Below are 22,570 nucleotides of genomic sequence, written 5' to 3'. Positions count from 1 at the left end.
GGGCTGGGCCAGTGGAGAGCCAGAACTAGACTTCAACCCAGGTCTCCTAACCCCTGGTGGCAGGGACCTGAGTACCTGAGCTATCGTTGGTTGCCCCTGCACATTAGCAGGAAGCTGGAATCAGAAGTAGAGCTAGGATTCAAAACCCAGACACTGCAAAATAGCATGCTAGTACCCCAAGCAGTGTCCTGAGGCAAAGGAGAACTGGGACAGGAGTAAAGGTGGGAGCAGCTGATTAACACTGAAGGCATTCCCCGAGGGCACGGAACTGTGCCTGCCAGGAGAAGTCCAGGTTCAAGCGTCTCTCCATCAAGCTCACAAAATCCGGTCTATTTCTCAAACAGATAAACAGATGCAGAAAAATGAGGAAGATGAGGACATGTACCCAAGAATACCACGCTGGGGCCAGAGCCCAGCTTTTCTGCCATCTGCAACGCTTACCTCTAGGTTTGTCATTTCTTAGAGTTTCCAGAAAGCAGGAGAAGAAAAAGAGAAAAACAGTAATGTGGGCCCTTGTGATGGGAGAGTGCTTTTTAGAGCCGGAAGGAATCCTAGAAATGATCAAAAGCTTAAAGGATCAGGCAGCTTGGGCTGCTTGCCAAGATGGTACAGCAAAGCTTCGCTCCAGCTGGGGCTGAAATCTGGGCTTCTCGGGTGGATCCAGTGTTTGCTGGCCACACCTCCAGGCAGGTGCAACCCCAGTGGCACTTCAGAAGGAGACATCCACCACAGGTTAATGCCTTTCCCCTTCTAGTCGCAGATGGCCACTGCTGTGTCCTAGCTGGGGTGGCTATGGGAGGACAAGCAGACAAGCGAGGTCTTCCTGCTGGGCTGAACTTCTAATTTCATTCCTCGCCTCTCCTGTTCCTGCCCAAGGGATCAAAAGCTCAGCACCTGTGGCCCAGCCCTGCCCTGCCTCCACTGGATGCTGGGGCACTTGGCATGCACAGGACGCTGGCTCTGGAGCCCCAGCTGCATGTGTCCTCATTCTTAGCAGTAGAGTTGGGGTGGGCGTCAAGCTGTTGGCGGGAGGGGGTGGCACTTGCCCATGATTTTAGCCCTTTTGCTCATGACTTTGTGACTTCAGGCAGCTTGCAGCCTGCTTCAAGTACATGTTCAGGAGCAACCCTGACTCAGTTTGCTCTGGAAAGGTGGATTCAGCCCTTAAACTGCACAGGTGCTAGGGGAAAAGCCAACAACAAAATAAAGAGCAAAGGCTAGCATTGTGGAGCATTGGGTTAAATCACTGCCTGAGATCCCAGCATCCCCCCAGAGTGCCAGTTCAAGTCCCAGATGCTCTGCTTCCAGTCCAGTTCCTTGCTAATGTACGTGGGAAAGCGTGGACCCCTGCCACACCTCTGGGAAACCAGGATGTAGTTCCACGTTCCTGGCTTTGGCCTGGCCCAGCCCCAGCCTTCAACTGGAGAGTGAAAAAATAAATGGAAGATTCTGTCTCTGTAATTCTGCCTTTCAAATAAATAAGTAAACCTTTAAAAAAAAATAATACCAAGAACAAGCCAATGGAGATACTAGCTTACCCAAAGAGAACAACATTACCCGAATGCTATATTTATTTTCATTTGTTTCTTTGCTTATTTGAAGTGTGGAGAGAAACAGAAACTGAGAGAAATCTTCCATCTGCTGGTTCATTTCCCAGATGCCTGTGACAGCCTGGGTTGTGTCAGGCTGTGGTCCAGAGCAATTCGGGTCTTGCAGGTGGGTCTCTACTCCTTGAACCATCATCACTGCCTCCCAGGGTGTAGCATGAGCAGGAACCCGTGTCAGGGGCCTAGGAGCCAGGACGCAAACGCAGGCCCACTGATATAGGGTGCCGGGGTCCCAAGCAGCATCTTAGCCCCTGCACCCAAGACCCACTATATCCCCATTTCACAGATACGAAAGTTGAGGCCTGGGAAGGCTAAAGATCACAAGATAAACCAGTGGGCAAGTGGCTGCCTTCATGGAGTAGGGGTGTAGCTCTCCATGCCAGTAAGAACTGAGCCACCTTCATTCCCAACATGATCCAGCCATGGGCCCACGACACACAACAGGTCTGCATGCTGTTGAACCTTACTGCTTCCCTAGGCTAGTCTGGTGCTGGGTGGACTCCTTTAGCTTCCACCAGTGAACTCTGATGAGCAGCTTGGGAAACCTGAGTAAGAGCTCAGCTCCCCACCCTGCCAGGTGACCGAGAGCCCCAGGCTGAGTGGAAATTCTTTGCACCTTTGCTGGCCCCAGGCCAATGGGCAGCACCACAGCTTCATGATCGAGGGGTGAGGACTGTCAGGGTGGGGAGAGGGTGGGGAGGGACATATACATCCACCAGCACCCTTCAGAGCTGCCTTCCTGGGATCCTGCGTGCTTTCCCTGGATCTACCGGCTTTTTCTCACAGCCACAGGCTCTCTTGCGTGCCCAGCAGGGGGCATCCTCGCCCTTCCACTGCCCACCTGTGGGCGCTGGGCCCTCCCTCCAGCTCAGCCCAGGAGCACAAGGCCTCATTTCTCAAGCTGGGTGTTTGTGACTTCCCTGATTTTTTTCATATCCACTGTACTACTATTTCTGGAGCATTTTTTTCTTGCTCAGCTCACATTTCTAAAAACCTGCATGTATTTATGAACGACAGAAGCCATCTGTGACGAGGGCTCTCCTTGCCATCTGGGTTTTCTGCATTGGCAGGGCTGGCTTTCGGGACATGAGGACGGAGGAGAGCGCACGTTCCCAAGAATGGTCAGTGCTAGCCTGTACTTGGGACAGGTCGGGCTTTGTTCTGGGGAGCTAGAGCCCACGCTGGAGAGCAGCAGCTTGGGCTGTCCTGGGATCCTTGAAATAGGAAGAAGCCTATCCCCTCCCCAGGCTGGGCGACAGGCATGGTGTGGTCTCCCAGGTCCACTGAGGAGAGAGAGCCAATCCCCTCTCTCGCGGCTTGGCAACCAGGGCCCTGCAGGTGACAGGTGCAGGGGCTCTGGGGAGGGGCAGGGATTTCCCTTGCAAAATCCATTCAAGCAGACAGAGAGGGAAACCTGATCCCAGAAAGGGAGCCTACTCAGTGGCAGCTGCCAGGAGGGCCCCAAAGGGGAGTTGGAAGGAGAGGGAGAAAAGAGAAGAATGATATTAAGGGGAGAGGAGTGGGGACTGGTAACGAGGCATAACACACCAGGCTTCTGCTTCCTGTGCCAGCATCCCATATGGACACTGGTTTGAGTCCTGAAGGCTCCACTACCCTTCTGGCTCCCTGTTAATGTACCTGGGAAAGCCACAGAACAAGTGCAAATCCTTGGGCCCCTGAGCCCATGTGAGAAATCTTGAAAAAGCTCTGGGCTCCTGGCTTTGGATTGGCCCAGATCTGCCCATTGTGGTCATTGGAGGAGTGAACCAGTGGATGGAAGATCTCTCTTTCTCCCTCTGTAACTCTGCCTTTTAATAAAAATAAATCTTTGTTAAACACACACACACACACACACACGAAGGGAGAAGCACACAGAGCATGGAGGAGTTGCCCCTGGCCTTGAACTGGCTTTTCTGGGCATTTATGCTTCTGCTCAGAATCCCCGTAACTATAGCTCCCAATGGCTTTTCTGGGCTACATTTTAATTCTCCTGCAAGAGAATTAAAATTCTCTTCCGCCTACTACCCTCCTGCCCTGGCCAGGAGGGGCAGCTGTAGTACCTGGGTAGAGGTCTTACACTGGTGGTGGGGTGCTCCGAGGCCCATGGTGGGACCTGGGGCAGAAAGCTAGGCCCTGAGGAGAAAGGAAGTCACAGAGAGACCCTGCCTCCTGGGCAGGGCTGAGAATGGTGATAAGCAAGGAGCCAGTTAGGCAAGAGGATGTGGGCTGGGGCTGGACTCCCTGAGACTGGACAGTGTGACAGTCACACACACTGAGCAGAGAGAGGCCCAGAGCTGAGCGTCTGCTGGACAAAGGCCAGCCTGGCCTGAGTGCCCCAGCCCAGGATTCTGGGCAGTGCAGTGCCAGGCCTCCATCAGGCCTGATGGCCAACAGGAGGGAGTCCTTGCAGTGCGCGAGGACCAGCTTGCCTCACCAGCATCTCATTTTCATGGGGAGGAAGTACTGAGAAAGAGGAGCTTGCCTTCAGCAAACTTTGCTTATGCAAAACACTCAATCTCTGGTCTGGCTGTATTCCCACCTTTAGGGTGGTCTCAGCCACCAGGGCTGGGGTAGTCCTGTGGGGTCCTTTCTGTTACAGAGTCCTTGCATTTCCCCTCAGTTCAGACCAGAGCCCCATGGTTCCCAGCCAGGTTCCATAACGCTCCAGCCCCCTCCCCTGGCCAGATCGCCCCAGGGTCCACTGTGGAACCTGGAGGCCATGACTGTGAGGCCAGCAGGCTTCATGATCCGCCTCTTACTGCTCACCAGTAGGGAGAAGGAAGCCCCGAGCAGGAAGTGCTGGGGCACCGGTGAGGGCGGGGGCTCCAGGAGGGCAGCGTGGCGCAGCGCAGCAGGGGCTTCCTGGGCAGCACCGTGGCCACAGCCCCCAGCGGCTGGAGGGCAGGGCAGGGCAGGGCAGGGCAGGGCAGGGCGGGAAGAGGCTGATTTACAAGGCAGATGGGCCTCTGGCTGCAGCCCTCAGCTCTGCACCCAGCCCCGGCCACCCCGTGGGCTATAAGAGCACCCAGACTTCCGGACGGACCTGGGGCGGGTGACATGTGAGCCGGGCCTGGCCGCCCCTCCTGCCGCCGGCCCTCCTTCCTCCTGGCTCCCGCCTGTCTGGGGCTCGCCGCCCCACCAGAGCTGCCTGCTAGGGACCATGTCTCAGCTCAGCCCTGTCCTACGGCCTCCGCAGGTGAAGGCCTATCTGAGCCAAGGCGAACGCTTTATCAAATGGGATGACGTGAGTGTGACTGGGTCTGGGACTACGAGGTTAAGGGGGTTTATGTGGGTAGGAGGGAGGCTGGCCTGGAGTCTCCTGGGACCCTGGTGGCGCCACCCGCTTGTGTTGCCTCCTGGATAAACAAGACTGTGGCAGAGCCTCCACAGTCTAGGTGTGGAGTGGGTGGGTGCCAGTGCCACAGGAGGCAGTATCTTAGGGTGGGGAAGTTGAGAGGAGTGTGCGACTCGGTCTTTCTAAGCCCCCAAGAAGAGCAGGGGCTGTAGCTCCTGGTCCCAACCTGGGTGAGAGGAGAGTGTGCCCAGGGTGGAGGGAGGTCAGGGCAGGAGGAGAGGGGAGCGACTCCCAGCACAGGCGCCCTACTTGGAGCCTGCTTCTTCTCCTGTCCCCACTGAGTGCTGGACCTGTCCCGGGCAGGCGCTGCTCCCCTGAGATGTTGTGAGGGCAGCCGCTGAGGCCACTGGCTGTAAGGGAGGACCCTAGTCTTCTGCTGCCCGGGCTGGGAAGGAGCTGAGTGACTTCTGCTTCCCCTGGCTGCCAGTGCCACCTTTGGGGCTCTGAGGCCTGCCTGCAGACCAGGTGGAAGGAGTGGCTCTGCCCTGCACCCTCCGGTTTGGGTCTAATCCAGGGCCTGCTTCACAGCCTCCCGTTCTCCTGGACCCTCAAATTGCTGCCCTGGGTCAGGGGTTCCCCTGGGTCACCTGGTGAGGAGAGCAATGTGGGGACCTCCTCCTGGGAGGCTGGCCAGGGATGCTGGTCCCGGAGGCCCAACAGCGAGGCAGGCAGGAGAGAGCATGGGGACTGGTGTGTCCAGCTCCCGAAGGTCTCCTGGTCTAGATCCCTGGGGCCAGGCTTGGCTGAGGAGTCAGTTGCCCTGACTATGGGAGGCTTCACTGGTAAAACACTTCCTCTCTGCTGGGAGTAGTGTGCGGGACGCTGGGATGAAGGAAGTGAGGCGCTCAGAGTGAAAAATGAAGTGGCCTCTCTCAGTTCCTCCAGGCCACGGTGTGGGTGGAGGGTCACCTGTGGGGGGAAAGGATGCTCTCTGGATCTTGACTCCCAGAGCAGGAGGTACACACCAGGGAGACAGGGCGCGTGTTCATGGTGTGTTCATAGGTAATCAAATTCTGGCCTTTGGTGAGTGCCACGTAACCTCTTAGGTGAGGCACGCTCTGCTCCTGGCCGTGGCCATGGCAGTGATCTTGCCTCTTGTGTGGTTGTCACACAAAAAGCAATCCTATTTTAGAACCTGGTTTCCATAAATACTCCATCCTGAATCTTGTGCTACCCTCCCCTTCCTGGTTGTGCACCACATCTACAGGGGTCACACAGGCTCTCTGAAGCCCCTCCCTGGGTTGAAGGCAAGGCACCAGGTGACCCCAACCCTCCACAGGGGGAAGGGTGTGGAGCTCACAGCCGGGCTTTCTCCCACATGTACTTTAACCCCCCCGATCTGCAGTCATCATTGCCCTGTCAGACCTGCACGTGGGCTGTCTGGATGCGCAGCGCGCGTCAAACCTTCTTACTTTTGATGCACACAAGAGACCACTCAACCACAAGGTGGCCCAGATGCTCTGTGAGTGGAACAGGGCTTAAGGAGGCCAGTCCATGCAACTGATCTTGTGCTCATACAAGCAAACACCAAGGTCAGGCCCCGAATGCCAGGCTCATGGTCTAGCACAGGCTTGTCCTGGAGCCCTCAAGCCCCAGCTGTGGACCAGCAGCATCCTCACGCCCTCATGCCAGCTCTTACAGCCCAGCTCAGGGAAGGCTGTCGGGGGGAGAGGCAAGTAAGGCTCAGCCAGGTCCCTGGGAGGTTTCAGACATAGGTGGATTGGGTGCTGGAGGTGGAAAGGTATTGGTTGGATGGATGAGGTGCAGGGCTTCCACGGAGGGGAACAAGCCTGATTGTGGGTGCAACAGTTTGGGCTTTTGGCTCTACTGTGTCAAGCTGTCCTGGGTGATCCTTGAGGACGAGGTGATACGAGGGCTCAGACCCTGTTTGGGGCCCAGAGGGGGAATCTCTTGTCTTCCAGAAATGGCTTCTCCAGTCTCCTGTCTCTCCCAGTTTTTGGCTCCAGAGACCAAAGGGAAAATGCATGCTGGTCTCAGGGGCAGGCACCTCCCAGGAAGACGATGGGCTCAGAATCCCTAGCCCAGGCCAGGAGGGCTGGCCAAGGTCTCCAAATCAAGAGCTGACCTCTTCTCTCTGCAGGAAACAGCAGTGGCCTCCCCGGTTATTCTCCGTGTGGATCCCAAGGGCTACTATTTATACTGGACATATCAGAGTAAGGTGAGGCAGCCCTGCTGTGGCCCTGAGCCCCTATCATCCGCCAGAGCCCAGGCTGCCTCTTGACAAGGTTAGGGTGGAGGCACAGATGCTTAGGGGAGAGAGGCTGTACCCTGAGGAAGAGTGGCAGTCAGCCCAGCTCACAGGGCATAGGGTCCAGGAGCTGCAGCCTGAACTTTCATGTACAGAAACAGAATGAAGACTTGCTGCTGGTGGGTTGGGGAGGGATGCCAGTGGTGAGTGGGGAGCAGGGTCAGAGACCAGGAGCTGCGCGGAAGATTATGGCAGGGGGGTACTGGGAGAGTCTGGGATGGTGGAGGAGAGATTACCAGTGCCAGCTCTAGTGCCAGGAAGAGATGAGGGTGGTGGCGAAGCAGAGAAGGGAAGGTGGGGATCCCGTGGTCCCAGGCATGGAATGTAGGGAAGGCAGTTGGCCAAGATTTGAAGAGGTATGACAGCCCCTTGCTCTCTGTTTTTCGTTCTGGACCCCCACCCTATTTGCTCCTATAGGAGATGGAGTTTCTCGATGTCACCAGCATCCGGGATACCCGCTTTGGAAAGTTTGCCAAGATGCCCAAGGTAGGCAGGGCAGCAGCAACCATCCAGGATCAGTGCAGCTTACCAGTTTCATGGGGGAAGGTGGGGGGGGACCTGATGTCTGAAGCAAGGACTGTGGTTTCTGGGCTGAGATGGGTTTCTAGTTCCAGCCAGAAAGGGGGCAGGGCTGCTCCTAGCCTTGCCTGGGCCCTGGGTTTCTGGCAAGGATCTGGGAGGGACCAGCACCTGTTCCCTTGAGCGGTCCAGGCTGTCTGGGGCATTGCTTCCACCCTGCCCCAGGCTGATTTGCCTAATGCTGGCAGGAAAGTAAGAGGAAGGGGATGGCAGGCAGCAGGCAAGATTCTCTGAGTCTGGGAGTTAAGAATTCAAACAAAATAGATGGGGTTGCCGAGACCAGCCGCCCTGTCTCATCTCTCCCAGGGACCTAGGCACCCCAGTAAACAGAGTCCCGAGACAGGAGATTTTGGGTTTGGGAGAGGGTGGGCCCCCAGGCTGAGCACCCCTGCCACCCTGATCATGGCGCCACTTCACTACAGAGCCAGAAACTCCGTGAAGTCTTCAACATGGACTTCCCTGACAACCACTTCCTGCTGAAGACGCTCACTGTGGTGTCCGGCCCCGACATGGTGGACCTCACCTTCCACAACTTTGTCTCCTATAAGGAGAACGTGGGCAAGGTGCCTGGGGAAAGCACCTGGCTTGAGGCCTGGTGCCCCCATCTGGGACATGGGAGGTGGCTGGGGACAGTTTGTCAGAGGGTGCTTGAGTGCTGTGCTCTGTGGCCCGACAGGACTGGGCCGAGGATGTCCTTACCTTGGCCAAGCACCCGCTGACGGCCAATGCCCCTCGCATCACATTCCTGGACAAGATGTAAGCGCCCAGCCCACTTCCTTGAGTCCTTAGCCTGTGGCGCAGGTGCATCAGGCCAAGGCCTTGACACACTGCTCTCTGCCCCTGTAGCCTGGTGAAGCTCAGGATGCAGCTCAACGCTGAGGGGAAGATTCCTGTGAAGAAGTGAGTGCCCCAGCTACCTTCCCATACCTCCACCAGCTCTCCACGGGGCTGACACCTGTCCCTTTGGCCCACTGGCCTTTCTCGTTTTGTTTTTTCCAGTTTTTTCCAGATGTTCCCTGCTGACCGAAAGCGGGTGGAAGCTGCTCTCAGTGCCTGCCACCTTCCAAAAGGCAAGGTGAGTGGTTCCCCAGCCCCTAGCCCCAGCAGGACACTTTTTTTCCCCCAGGGAACACCTGGGCTCAGGGCAGTACACAGTGGTAGAGGGAGGGGCACAAGGGACCCCATAGTCCCATCACAGCCTGAAAAGCCAGTTCCCCTCCCTCTTCCCCTGCTCCCGGGCTGCTGGCTGCCCATACTAGGTGCAGAGGTGGAACCAGGGCTGGTGAGCGAGATGCCAGGTCCAAGGCAGGCTGGCTTGCATCCCCTACCCTGGGTTGCCATGGGTTAGGGGAGGAGTGTTGCCTGGCTGACTGTGTTCTGTGCCGGCTGCAGAAATGGCTACTTCCGGCCTGAAGCAGTGCAGTGAGGTGAGCAAGGCCAGGAGGCAGGCAGTGTGTAGGATCTGACAGCTGCAGGAAGGGGCTGGCTCTGCTGGGCGTGAAGGAGAGGCATAGAACCAGGGGAGGGAGCTGCCAGGACACAGCTCGATATAGAAAAGCATTCCCCCCACCATCCCGTTCTTTCTAGTTAATTATTTTAAATTACACATTGTGAGCGAGGTCACCCCATGAGGTGCCTTATGTGAATCACAAAATAAGGAGCCTTTCAGGATGGAGGCTGGTAAGGGGAGTGGACCTCAGCCCCCGCTGCCCGGGCCACAGCTGCGTGTGCGTCATTGGTTGTACCCCGCCGAGGGGTTTCTGTGGCTAAGAAGTTGGAACATGAGTGCTGAGTACAGCTAAGACCCTGCTGCTCACCTGCCTACATAAATGCCAGGAGGAACATTCCATGTCCCTTCCCTGGCCCCCTGCCACCCTGTCGTAGCTCCAGGGAGCTGATGACTCTTCAGTGCAAAGGTGGGGGGCAGTGGAACCAAGCACAGGCAGGCACAGGTGGGCATGGGCCCTGCAGCAGCTCAGCTGGCCAACTGGCAGGACACGGCTACCTCCTTGGTTGTGTCTTCTTATGACTCTGTTTTGCCTGACCCCTGATCCACTCTGCTTGGAGCAGTGTACTCGGGTTCCATTGTTCAGACCCTCTAGCCCAAGCTGAGGCAACTGCTGGTCTTCCAGTCCAGTCCTGGAAGACATGCAGAGGCAAAGGATCTTTGCACACTGCTGCTGTTCTGGACCTTGCATGTCAGGGGCATGATGCATGATGTGCTCTCTGAATGGAGGCTTTATTCCTTTGTAGCATGATGTTGTTACAACACACCCATGTGGCAGCATGGATTAGCACTTCCTTTCTTCGAATGGTCAAATACCTTCCACCGTGTGGACACCCATTTAGTTGTTCGTTAGTTGGCAGATTTTGGGAATTTTTCTATTCCTTGGCTAGCAGGGATAATGCTGCCATGACCATTGGTGTGTATAATGTGGTGTGGACGTGTTTTCAGTTCTCCTGGAGATCTGGGGGAGGGGAGTGAAGCTTTAGGGTCATGTGACAGCTCTATATTTAGCATTTTGAGGAACTGCCAAATGACCACATCATTTTACAACCCCACTGGGGTGGAAGGAGAGCTGGCATTTCCACACCCACCAACACTTGTGGCTCTCCGCCTGTTATTGGAACCATGGTGGGCAGGGAAAAGTGAGATCTCACTGTGGTTTACATTTGCATATCCCTGTTGACTGGTGATGGTGACATTTTTCCATGTGCTGGAGAAATGTCCTTCCTTCAGTGGGTTTGCCCTTTTATTGCTCTCTTATCATTTACCTGATGATGCAAGCACTTTGTCCATGGGTTATCTGTTTCCCTTTCTTGATGAGGCTCTTTGGAGCACAAAGATTTCCAGTTCTGGCAATGATGTTCAGCTCGTCTTGGTTTCAGGCTGTTATTGCTTTGGTGTTTCCCCATGTTACAGCAGAATCACCCATCTTCTTCCTTCAGTCCTGTTTCTGCTTGTGTTGGGACTCTGTTGTTAGGCATCTGCTTATATGCTTGAGTTGAAAGTTTGTCCTCTGCCTAAAATAAAGAGCTCCGTTCCCCTGTCTGCCTTGATCCCTGTCTGTGCAGGTGCCCTGGCCCAAGACTGGGTCTACTTTGTGGGGCTCAGCTCTGGGCTGAGAAGGCAGGGAGTGGGGGAGCGGGATGACAAGGTGACTGTCCCCTTAGAACGATGCCATCAATCCAGAGGACTTCCCGGAATCTGTATTCAAGAGTTTCCTCATGAGCCTGTGTCCTCGGCCAGAAATAGACGAGATCTTCACTTCCTAGTGAGCCAGATGGGCTGGGCAGGGCAGGAGGGCTGGGGGCTGGAAATCCTCCTGCCACCCTGGGGAACAGGGGGCATCTCCTGTCAAGGGGGTCCTCTGAGCCTGCTGCCAGGCCTGCAGGATATGGATCTGTGCTCCTGTCTCCGGCTTGTAGCCATGCTAAGGCCAAACCTTACATGACCAAGGAACACCTGACCAAATTCATCAACCAGAAACAGCGAGATTCGCGGCTCAACTCTCTGCTGTTCCCACCCGCGCGGCCTGAACAGGTGCAAGGCCTCATTGAAAAGTACGAGCCCAGTGGGATCAATGTGCAGAGAGGTGAGCGCCGAGGGGTCTTCTCCCTGCTGCCCCGCTGCAGGCCGGTCCTGCCTCGGCAGCTGCAACGGCCCCTTATGGCTGGTGCTCAACCTGTACCCCAGGCCAGCTTTCACCCGAGGGGATGGTGTGGTTTCTGTGCGGGCCGGAGAACAGCGTGCTGGCTCAGGACAAGCTGTTGCTGCACCACGATATGACACAGCCCCTGAATCATTACTTCATTAACTCCTCACATAACACCTACCTGACAGGTAGGCATACAACCTCATGGTGGACCCTGCCAGCTCAGAGTCGGGGGGGGGTTGGGGTGGAAGAGGGGGAGGGATGAGCCGGAGGGCCTGGAGTGATACCTGCTGCCCTCCCTACCTGTGGTTCAGCTGGCCAGTTCTCGGGCCTGTCCTCGGCTGAGATGTACCGCCAGGTGCTGCTGGCTGGCTGCCGCTGTGTGGAGCTGGACTGCTGGAAGGGGAAGCCACCCGATGAAGAGCCCATCATCACCCATGGCTTCACCATGACCACGGATATCTTCTTCAAGGTGAGAGTGGGCTCTGGGAGAGCAGGGACTATGGGGAAGGTCCCTGGAGGGTGGGAGGAATGATGGGAATTAGGCCAGAATGGGGAGTGGGCCAAACTGTGGTTGTCCGGGTCCATATGCCTCCTGAGCCTGGGGCCACGGAGGTGGGCCCTGTTCCCCACTCAGTACTTCTCCTCCAGGAAGCAATTGAAGCTATTGCAGAGAGTGCCTTTAAGACCTCCCCCTATCCTGTTATCCTGTCTTTTGAGAACCATGTGGACTCGTGCGTATCCAGGCCCATCAGTCCTTACTCTCCATCCAGCCCCACTCTCCTGCCTTGGCCATCCTCCCCCAAGCCATTTCCAGCTACCCCTCACCTGCTGCCCTCCCCTCCTGCATCCCCTAAAGCGGGGGTGGGAGGGCGGGGGAACAAAGGGAAGGGCAAGAGGGTTGCCACTGAGCTGCTGACGCCCCTTCCTGCAGACCCCGCCAGCAGGCTAAGATGGCTGAGTACTGCCGGGCCATGTTTGGGGACATGCTGCTCACGGAGCCGCTGGAGAAGTTCCCAGTGAGTGTGCTCTGCTGTGGGGCATCTGGGGCTGGGGGTAGGGTGCCTGAGGCAGAGTGGGGACCAAGTCAGGAAGGGGATGTCTCTCAGGTATTTGGGGGGGCTCATTTGGGAGGACAGGCTCCTGAACTGGAGATCCTGTCATTTAGCCCATGTCAGGCATGGTGCTGGGCTTCGTCCTTGGATTTGTTACCTTCTAGTGAGGAAACATGAGTAAGTAGTTAGGTTATTACAGCATAACGTTTTTAGGGGAGCAGCTGGGGAGTCTTGATCTGACCTTTGGAAATCAGGGACGGCTGCCAGGAGGAGTGAAGGCCAAGTCAAAAATCTGATGCAGAAACTGGATTTATGTCAGTGAGATTGGGGAAGAGGCTGACTGCAGGGAGGGAGACAGAGGAGCACAGCTCAGCATACGTAGCCTTGCCCATCCTGAAGATGAGGAGATGGTGCCCACCCTCTCTTCCCTCCACAGCTGAAGCCAGGCATCCCCCTGCCCAGCCCTGAGGATCTACGGGGCAAGATCCTTATCAAGAACAAGAAAAATCAGTTTGCTGCTCCAGCAGCGCCCAGCAAGGAGCATGCTGGGGAGGCTGGTCCACCCAGCACCCCCACTAGCGAGGATGCTGGAGGTAAGCTGGGACACAGGCAACCCCATGGGGAACAGGGCTGGCCATGGAGGGGCAGCAAGAAGCTGACCCCATGGTGTGTGGCAGTGTGGGTTGGAGAGGAGGTGGCTGAGCTGGAGGAGGAGGAAGAAGTGGAGGAGGAGGAGGAGTCATTGGGAAACCTGGATGAAGAGGAGATCAAAAAGATGCAGTCGGATGAGGTGTGTTGGGGGGCGGGGGCCCAAGACCCTTGGCCCTCCTCCATTGCGGAGCCCTTGGGGGTGGGCTCAGCACCATCCTCCTCACCCCTCACTCCCAGGGCACAGCAGGCCTGGAGGTGACAGCCTACGAGGAGATGTCCAGCCTGGTCAATTACATCCAACCTACCAAGTTCGTCTCTTTCGAGTTCTCTGCCCGTAAGTGCATGGCAGGGCAGGGTGGGACAGGGTGGATGGGAGCAGGCTGTCCTGCAGGCAGGGCAGCTGGGTGGGAGTGGGGAGAGGAAGTTGCTGCTCCAAGTTGCCTTGGCCGTGGGCCCTGTCTATAAACACCCAGCAGAGGAGTCAGGCCCCAGGCTGGCTTAAGTGGCCTTGGCTCCTGGTCTCCCGGCACTGTACTGACAACTTGGCACCAACTGCTGTGCTCTGGAGTGTGTCAGTGCCTACCAGGTCATTAGGACAGGACCACCTCAGTTGGGTTTGCAGAAACCGTGGTGCTGATGGGAGGCAGAGACCTGGCCCTGGGACTCTCCCGCTGTCGTGCACACATGTGCAGGACAATCCTCTCCCCAAAGCCCTGTGCATGACCCCAGTATGCTCTTGTGCAGAGCTTGACCTTGCAGGACTCACGCCCCATTCCCTGGCTGGCAGCCTACAGCCATTCTGGGCACACTGATGGTGCATCCTGCTCTCAGACATACCTCTTACCCCCTCACCCAGTCATAGCCTCCACACCTCACTCCCTGCGTGCATGATGGCGTGTTCCTGATCCTGGGGCTTAGTGTGTGCCCATCTGAGGCATGTGACCCTCACTCTCCAGGACCACGGCACACACATACAGCCTGTCTGCTGCGTACCCTCGGCCCTCAGCATGCGCTTTTGGGGTGGTGGTGGCTCCTGCACCCTCAGACCTCATGGGAGGGCCAGGATGGAGACATTTCCTGTCCCTGAGGGGAGGGCTGTGCTGGGCTGTAGGAGGGACAGCTGATGGGGATTTCCCTGCCCTTCTCACCAACACAGAGAAGAACCGCAGTTATGTCATCTCCTCCTTCACCGAGCTCAAGGCTTCTGACCTGCTCTCCAAGTCCTCGGTGCAGTTTGTGGAGTATCCTTGAAGTTCCAAACCCCGGGGCTGGTGGATGGAGGGAGGCCTGGAGCAGGGCAGTGTGACGGGTCCTTCTGGGGCAGGCAGCCTTGGCTGGGCTCCTATACTCATGGGCAGGTACAACAAGCGCCAGATGAGCCGCATTTACCCTAAGGGCACCCGCATGGACTCTTCCAACTACATGCCACAGATGTTCTGGAATGCTGGGTGCCAGATGGTTGCCCTCAACTTCCAGACTATGGGTGAGGACCCGCCCCTGGCCTTTGCCTCTCCCACTTTCACCCTGACACTGGTTGGGGGGAGGGGAGCTTTAGAGTGGAATGAGATACCCACGCTCTGGAGCATGTGAGCATTGGAGAGGGGGTGGGGCAAAATGTACTCAAAAGTACTTGCTCTGGCCTATGCAGTTGCCCAAATGTCAGTGTGGATGGGCTGAAGCCAAGGGGCCAGCAGGGCTTCTGGCCACTCTGCCCCTGTATGCCTGCCACCTTGTCAACTGTGTGCCATGTGCATCCTGACTGTGGCTTTGTTCCTTGTTGGCTCCAAACCCTTCATGAGAGTTGAGACGCCCCAAGGAGCCAGGCTGGGAGTTTAGGAGCCCTCCGCTTTGTGTCCGCACATCATCCTGACCCCTGACCAGAGAGGCTGGGTGGGGCATGTGGGAAGACAAGGCTCAGAGCCGCTCAGGGCCAGGCCTTCCTCACCATGTGCCCTTGGCTGTCCCCAGACCTGCCCATGCAGCAGAACATGGCACTGTTTGAGTTCAACGGGCAGAGTGGCTACCTCCTCAAGCATGAGTTCATGCGCCGGCCGGACAAGCAGTTCAATCCCTTCTCAGTGGACCGCATCGACGTGGTGGTGGCTACCACCCTCGCTATAACGGCAAGGCCCTGAGGCAGACTACGCTTGCCCCCCTACTGTCTGCCAGGGTTGGGGTCTTGAAGAGAAAGGCACAGAGCCCCACCCCCTCACTTCCGGCCCCCTCCCTCCCCATCCTGAAAACTTCAGCCCCAGCTAGTTGAGTTGCAGCATTGAGTTGCCTTGGAAACTACCTCCTCCTCACGCTGGAGGCTGCCTCCTGGTCCCCATGGAAACCAACGGGAAGGGCTGAGACTGGGCAGGGGGAGGGGAGAGAGTGGGCAGAGTGGGGCCCTGGGGGAAGGTGTCACTCTGTCTTTGGTGGTGGGGTGGGCTGTGGTGGTAAAGGGGAATACCGCTTCCCAGGACCCTGCAGGCACCCTGCTCCCAGAGCTCAGCTGTAACCCTGGAGTCGGGCAGCTTCTCCTCAGGGACCAGAGCTGGTGGGCCCTTTATGCTGCCCGGGTGTGAAGGCTTTAGCCGTAGGGAGCCAGGCCCAAAGAGTTTGGGGATGAGCCAGAATGAGGGTTCTCATACACCCATGACACCCCCCACACACCCAGGTGATCTCCGGGCAGTTCCTGTCAGAACGCAGCGTGCGCACCTATGTGGAAGTAGAGTTATTCGGTCTCCCTGGGGATCCCAAGAGGCGCTACCGCACCAAGCTGTCCCCTAATGCCAACTCCATCAATCCTGTCTGGAAGGAAGAGCCCTTTGTGTTTGAGAAGGTCAGGGTTGGGGAAGGTAGGGCAGGGACTGGCTCCATCTCTGGTGAAGGCAATCTTTCCACCCTCTCACTCCTTTGCCAGCCTCTTATTACATCCTGCTCAGTCTTAAGAGTCCCAAACTCTCATGTTTACAGATGTTTCCCTGGTGGCCAGTTTCTGTGTGTGCATAGGCATGTGTGTGCATGTGTGTGGTGCCTTGAGAACATATTAGCATTCAAGGCAGAAATGCAAACACTCAGCCCAAAGTCCAGGCTCTCACACCATCGCTCATGGGCACCTGTTCCTAGGGGACGCTGGTGGGCAAGGCTGCCGAGGGTTGCCCGCACCAGGTCCCTGCAAACCTGGGTGGGCTCTCTGGACCTTCTGCTGGGTGTAAGAGCAACTCTGGCAGGAGCTGGCAGGGTATATCTGTGTGCAGTTTGGAGGCGGCCCTCCTCCCCAGCTCTATGAGAGCTGCTATGTTCTCACACCCATGCTAGGGCTGCTGGTGCCGGGGCCGGGGCAGCCTGGCCTGCCTCTCCCCTGCCCAGCCTGTCCTGTGCCTGACTCTCCCCCAGATCCTGATGCCTGAGCTGGCCTCCCTCAGGGTGGCTGTGATGGAGGAAGGAGGCAAATTTCTTGGACATCGCATCATACCCATCAATGCCCTAAATTCTGGTAAGGAAAGGAGTCCTTTCTCAGTGTCCCCTGGGGGCTCTGTGGTCAAAGCACCAGCAACTTTTTCAGAGAGTGCAGGAACCTCTGGGGTGGAGGTGGGGGGTCCCAAGACTCTACACACTTCCCTGTGAGACAGGAATCACACCTGTCCAGCAATCTCTCAGAGATAGAAACTTCGCCCCGCCAATAGCATAATTTTCTCCCAAGCAACGAATGCAAAGCACGCTTGGAATGTGCTAAAGGCTGATCACACATCCCACCCAATTCTCACATTAACCATCTGAGGTAGTCACTGTTATCCCATCTCACAGATGAGCAAAGTCTCAGGGTTAAGATAACCAACCAAAGTCACACACCCAAGAAAGTATAGTCCAAGGCTCTAGGGCCAGTGTGCTGTGCTGGGCAGTGATGGACCCTGGATCACCCTATGACCCCTCGCGCCCACCAGGATACCACCACCTGTGCCTGCACAGCGAGAGCAACATGCCCCTCACCATGCCTGCTCTCTTTATCTTCTTGGAGATGAAAGACTACGTACCTGACACCTGGGCAGGTAGGAAGTCCAGGACATGCCAGAAGTCCCAGCCTGTCACCCCCAGCCAGCCTGCACATGGGGTCAGGATGCTCCTTGGGAGGGAGAGGCCAGTGGTTGCTTCTAGGTGTGTCTCCAAACATAGCCTTGTGCACCCAGATCTCACAGTGGCCCTTGCCAATCCCATCAAATTCTTCAATGCCCATGACAAGAAGTCTGTGAAGCTCAAGGAGGCCATGCCAGGTGTACCTGAGGTCTGTGCACCCCCGGGGGTATGCAGGAGGGGCAGAGCCTGCTCTGTGGGTGAGGGTCCTTAGAGCCCCCTTCCTGACTCTATGCAGAAGCCCTTCTCATCTGGGAGTTCAGTTGCTGGGCCAGTCAAGGCGCCATCAACCCCTAGCGGCAATGGGTCAGCAGGTATGTGCTCTCATCACCACCTGGCTGGCTGCACTCAGCAGCTCTTAAAAAATACCTGGGATGGAGGGACTGCATCTGAAGCCCAGTCCTGGGAAAGTCCACATAGGGGGCCAACAGAGGCTCAGAGCCGACTCCACCTCCCGCACACGAATGCCTGGCCTGTGGCTCTGGTAGCACGGTGACCCGGGTGAGGGAGGGTACCGCGAAAGAAGCTGCCGGCAATGCCACTGAATCGGGATGACCTTGGCGCTGAGCCATGGTGAGGGCCCTGGCTCTGTGGCACCTCACCCCGGCCTCTGCAGAGCCGCGCACCGCCAGCCTGGAGGAGCTGCGGGAGCTGAAGGGCGTCGTGAAGCTGCAGAAGAGGCACGAGAAGGAGCTGAGGGAGCTGCAGCGCCGAGGCGCCCGGCGCTGGGAGGAGCTGCTACAACAGGGAGCAGCACAGCTGGCAGAGATGGGCTCGCTGGGGCCGGGGGGCTGCGGAGCACGCAAGCTCGCCCCCAGCAAGGGTTCCCGCAAAAAGAGGTAAGAGAGGTGGCACTGCCCCTGCCCTCTTCTTCAGGGGCGTAGGGGGCCGCGGGCTCACCACCTTCCCCCACGTGGCTTTGGTAGGTCTTTGCCTGGCGAGGAGACCCCCGGCGCCCTGCCGGTAGAGGGCCCCGATTGCGTGGACTCGCTTGTGCGGGAGCTGAAAGACCGGCTGCAGCTGGAGCTGCGCCGACAAGGCGAGGAGCAGTGCCAGTGCGTCCGGACGCGCAGGGAGCAGCAGGCGGCTGAGGTGCCTAGCGGACCGCTCAGGGGCCAGGCAGCCACCCACACCCCTCTGAGTGCCCATCCAAAACTGTCCTTCCTCTCCCCTCAGCAAGTAGCCAAGATGATGGAGCTGGCCAAAGAGAAACATGCGGCGGAGCTGAAGACCCTCAAAGAGACCTCAGAGATGTATGACCCCAGCCCCCTCTCTCCCAGCCCAGGGCCCAGCTGCCCCAAACTCCTCCCTCATGCCAGCTCTCCGCAGTGACACCAAAGAGATGAAGAAAAAGCTGGAGGCCAAGAGGCTGGAGAGGATCCAGGCCATGACCAAGATCACCACAGACAAGATGGCCCAAGAAAGGTGAGCCCTGTAAGGGAGGCTCTGGGCCAGGCCTCACTTCCCAAATTCCCAGACTAGTGCTGGCAGGTGAGACTCACTCCCTCTGAGAGAGGTGCCTCTCAGGGACCTGATCCCATCTGTCACCTTTGGGCAAAACTCAAGTGTCCAACAGGACAGGGGCAGAGAGGGACACTGAGGACAGCAGAGTGGGATGAAGGCTGGGAAGAGTGGCCTCCCCCACATCCATCCCCCGCCAGACAGCTCTGCTGGCCCCAACTTACCATGGGCACCCTGGACAACATTTGGGGATGGAGGCTGATCTCTCAGAGGCCTCAGGACATCCATGGTCCCCTGCCCCCTGCTTGGGCCCCCATGCTATCCCCTCTGGCTGGCTTCTTTCCCAAGCATGGATTTTCGACTGGCCAAGCTCTACCCAGAGACCACCCTCCCTGCCGCCCCTCACACACACCCTTTCTCAAAATCGGATTTCACCAACAGGTTGAAGAGAGAGATCAACAACTCCCACATCCAGGAAGTGGTGCAGGTCATCCAGCAGGTGTGTGAGGACAGTGTTGTTCCCACATGGAGTCTGTGTGACCCCAAGGGGAAAGGGCTGACTCCAGGCCTGACTTTGCATTTAGGAGAGGGCCTGTCCAGGTAGCTTGGGAACATCGGCACCTCTGGAGTGCTGGCCTCAGGGGTGTCTTCCAAGCTCGCCTGGATGGAGAAGATGCAGCTAACTGACTGGGGCAGTAGGCAAACAGGAGAGGGATGACCAGCTCCCTGGGGGTGGTGAGCTGCTAGCCCTGGAGCCCTGATTGCACCGGGGGTTTCTCCTGAGCTCACATGCTACTGCACAAGCCCATGACAAAGGCGCTGGACCCTCATTGAGCATATCTAAAACAGCCTCCCCCCCAGGTGTCTTGCAGCCGCTTAGCTGGGCCTAGAGCTGGGCTCCACCCAGGTTTTCTGTTGCCGCTGTTCTCATTCCCTGCCTTGCTCTCTCTCCCAGATGACCAAGAACCTGGAACGGTACCAGGAAAAGCTGGAGGAGAAGCAGGCCGCCTGCCTAGAACAGATCCGGGACATGGAAAAGCAGGTGTGCAGCCCTAGCGCCTGGCCCCGGCAGAGCTGGGTGGGCTTTGGGCTGAGAAGGGGTCTGTGTCTCCTGCCCCACCAGTGGGTGTGGGGCTCTCTCAGATGGACAGCCCTGTAGCTCTCTTTCTTGGTGTCATCTTCTCTCCTAAGGGCACCACCATCCTTCATTCCCACCCTGATGTCCTGGGAGCTCTAGGTGGATGAGCTATCTCTCTTTCTGCACTGTCCAGGGGAGGGAGCATGGGCAGGGGCCCCTCTTGAGGCAGCCAGAGGTCTTGGTTGTCTCCACAGTTCCAACAGGAGGCACTGGTGGAGTACGAGGCCAAGATGAAGGGCCTGGAGACTGAGGTGAAGGAGCTGGTGAGGACGTGGATCCTCCTGGAGCCGGGGGAGCCCAACGAGCAAGAGTCACACCCAGCCCAGGATGCCGAGGAGAGCCGCCTCTGACATGCCACTGCCTCCGGGATGCTTAGCCAGGACGCTCGGCCCTGCCTGGTGCTGTGGCTGTATCCCACCCCAGCACTCGGACCACAGGATGAGGATGTTGGGGGGTGCTTTGGCTAGCCCCTCCTCAGCAGCCAGGTCAGAGAAGGAGCGGGGATCAGGGCAGGGACCAGGACATCTTCCTCAAGCTGTGTTCTTGCTCCCCAAGAAGCTCCCCACCTCTAGATGAGTGTCACATGGTGTTCAAGGGCAGACGAACCTGGACTGAGAGGCGGGACATGGAGTGCTGCCCCATTATGCCTGTTCTAGGGTACAGTGATGCTGCCCACTACTTCCTCACCTGGAACCTCCACTCTAGCACCTGTGGTTCAGGGAGAGCCAAACCCCGGACCCTCCTCCCCACAGTGGGCAGCTGCCCGGCTCACCCAGAGTTCGCCTCCTGATCAGTCCCTTGAGGCTGAGCCCTGAGCTACCTCCAGGCTCGCCAGGGACGCCTGTCCTCCTGGGATCCAGGCGGAGGCCACTTCCTGCCTGCGAGGAATGTGGCTGGTAGTGAGGGAGGGAGGGAGGGACCACCCTGTATGGGTCTCACCTTTGTGCCTAGGTCCGGGGGTGGGTACTTGCTGGCATGTACCCACTCAGGCTGCCTGACAAGGGCAGTATCATGTTCCCTTCTGAATTTATGAGGTTTATTTATTTGTCTCCTCCTTAATTTCTACTAAAGAACCCTGTCCCGAGCCTTCCTGCCTATGCTGTCCTCTGTTCTATGGTTAGGGGCCGCGGGCAGGGGAGTGGAATGTTCTTGACATGAAGCAGACAGCCAGGGCAGATCCTCTTAGGAGTTGAACCCGACCGAGACCGCCACTGGTCACGTGCCCCTTCCGGAGTCCAGAGAAGTGGCCCTACTACTCACTTCCCCTTACACTGGCCCTGATGTTACACTATTGGAAAATGACATCACTCTTTGTCCCTCGCTCCCTGATGTGACCTTTCTTGACCCTCAGGGGTGGACAAGAGCCCAGAGCAAAAGTGCCTCCCACCTGAATCCCTGGGGGAGATGAGACAGCATGGTCGGAGGCTCCCCTTCCTCAGTACCCCCTCAAACCCAGACTTGTTCTCTCAGAAAAAACCATTCACCATATTCTCCAGCAGGGTCACACATCCCAAATGGGGCCTGGCATTGACCCTGGGAGAGACAGGGTGGGGCTCAATTCCTGGAAGAGGTGGTTTTCCCAACTGAGACTTCCAGCAGGTGCCATTAGCCAGGAGCACCTGAGCCTTAGGAAAATCAACAGGATGAAATAAACACTGTGGTCCTGAGGGGGCCTGGTCACTAGCATGCTGCCTGTGTACTGGCTGCAAGGTGAGGCTGGGGAGCCTGCTTGTTCCCAGGCCCAGGCCTGGCAATGATCAGGCATGCACTGGCCACAGCTGGGGTGGACACCTACACCCCCCCCGCCCCCGAGCAGAGTCCTTCACCCTCCAACCAGGCATTCCGCTGCCCCATCTTTGCATCTCCCCTGGCCCCTGGGGGTAGAAGCCATAAGGGGAAGGCTCTAGGCACAGAACTCGCAGAGGCAGGCATGTCAGGTGTGAGCCAGAGTTCAGGGGCAGAGCCCCCAGCTGGCGCTGATGGCCACTCAAGGGGAAGGGAAGCTGAGTCTCTTGCCCCCAATATGGAGCTGGGAAGATCCGGAGTGGGACAGGGGATGCAATCCTGGGGGCTCCCTGGAGATGACTCATTTTCTGGCTGCTGGGATATGCCCAGCTGTCTCTTGGGGCCTGGGAGCAGGTGAAGGGCACCTGGGTTTTGGCCCTGCTGCCTTGTTCTGGGACTGGTGCAAGATTCCCTTCCTGTTTGCCGGGTCTTAGTTTCTCCTCTGGTGCCCCAAAACGGGGTCCCATCCCCTTCCTGACTCAGAGGCCAGAGTACCCTTCTGACTCAGCCTCTCCCCCCCACCCCCACCAGCCCCAGGTCTCTGCCTGTTCCAGCCACGTGCCACTGCTAGGCCTTGTCAAGCTGCTGCAATGTGACAGAGTGAGGGGGCTGGTGACACTGGGGCAGGGAAGAAGGGGGTCCAGAGGGGTGTGGGCAGGTGTGGACAGAGTGACAGAGGCGCTCCTGGGAGGAAGCCCTCCTGCTAGCAAAGGTGGAGAGGCTGGGCAGGTGGGAGGGGAGGAGTGTGGGGCGCCTGCCTACCCTCCTCTGCCTCTGCCTCTGCCTCAGCTCCGTCTCCTCTCTCCTGTCAGCCCTGGCTCCCTAAGCGACTGCTTCTAATTCCGGCGGTGGCGGCTGCCTCTGGGCTCTGCAGCAGTCTCCACTTTTTGCAGCT

The 22,570-nt window shown here is 57.6% G+C and overlaps 1 protein-coding gene across 4 annotated transcripts; it reads left to right on the top strand.

Annotated features, from left to right (window-relative positions):
* Positions 1 to 4,425: 4,425 nt before the first annotated feature.
* Positions 4,426 to 20,974, top strand: PLCB2 (phospholipase C beta 2). 4 transcript variants are annotated; one of them, XM_040968661.1, is made up of 31 exons: positions 4,432 to 4,851; positions 7,064 to 7,141; positions 7,649 to 7,717; positions 8,233 to 8,373; positions 8,487 to 8,566; positions 8,657 to 8,710; positions 8,810 to 8,885; positions 10,985 to 11,085; positions 11,240 to 11,406; positions 11,508 to 11,654; positions 11,781 to 11,938; positions 12,118 to 12,200; positions 12,401 to 12,485; positions 12,958 to 13,114; positions 13,199 to 13,311; positions 13,410 to 13,506; positions 14,329 to 14,413; positions 14,531 to 14,655; positions 15,141 to 15,295; positions 15,835 to 15,999; positions 16,557 to 16,656; positions 17,105 to 17,209; positions 17,348 to 17,442; positions 17,530 to 17,605; positions 17,908 to 18,130; positions 18,218 to 18,383; positions 18,468 to 18,544; positions 18,621 to 18,716; positions 19,194 to 19,251; positions 19,708 to 19,794; positions 20,085 to 20,974. In XM_040968661.1, exons 1-31 carry the CDS (start codon positions 4,768 to 4,770, stop codon positions 20,238 to 20,240), a joined length of 3,459 nt encoding a protein of 1,152 aa, XP_040824595.1. In that variant the 5' UTR covers positions 4,432 to 4,767; the 3' UTR covers positions 20,241 to 20,974. The 4 variants fall into 4 exon arrangements, with proteins under 4 accessions (XP_040824598.1, XP_040824597.1, XP_040824595.1 ...); XM_040968662.1 differs by lacking the exons at positions 18,218 to 18,383; positions 18,468 to 18,544; positions 18,621 to 18,716; ... (1 more) ...; positions 19,708 to 19,794; positions 20,085 to 20,974 and having other exon boundaries at positions 17,348 to 17,431; positions 17,908 to 17,998; XM_040968663.1 differs by lacking the exons at positions 12,118 to 12,200; positions 12,401 to 12,485; positions 12,958 to 13,114; ... (15 more) ...; positions 19,708 to 19,794; positions 20,085 to 20,974 and having other exon boundaries at positions 4,430 to 4,851; positions 11,825 to 11,908.
* The last annotated feature ends 1,596 nt before the right edge of the window (positions 20,975 to 22,570 follow it).

Source organism: Ochotona curzoniae, unplaced genomic scaffold (genome assembly GCF_017591425.1).
Source record: "Ochotona curzoniae isolate NIBS_2020 unplaced genomic scaffold, NIBS_Ocur_1.0 scaffold_4701, whole genome shotgun sequence".
In the NCBI taxonomy this organism is placed as follows: Eukaryota; Metazoa; Chordata; class Mammalia; order Lagomorpha; family Ochotonidae; genus Ochotona; species Ochotona curzoniae.
This window is presented reverse-complemented; position numbering and strand designations above follow the sequence as displayed.

What these genes read in the sequence shown, in the direction of transcription:
- PLCB2 (XM_040968661.1), top strand. Translation starts at nt 4,768, where the DNA reads ATGTCTCAGCTCAGCCCTGTCCTACGGCCTCCGCAGGTGAAGGCCTAT. An exon ending in TAGCGGCAATGGGTCAGCAG is followed by an intron (nt 17,606 to 17,907) that starts GTATGTGCTCTC and finishes CGGCCTCTGCAG; the next exon opens with AGCCGCGCACCGCCAGCCTG. An exon ending in GACAAGATGGCCCAAGAAAG is followed by an intron (nt 18,717 to 19,193) that starts GTGAGCCCTGTA and finishes TTTCACCAACAG; the next exon opens with GTTGAAGAGAGAGATCAACA.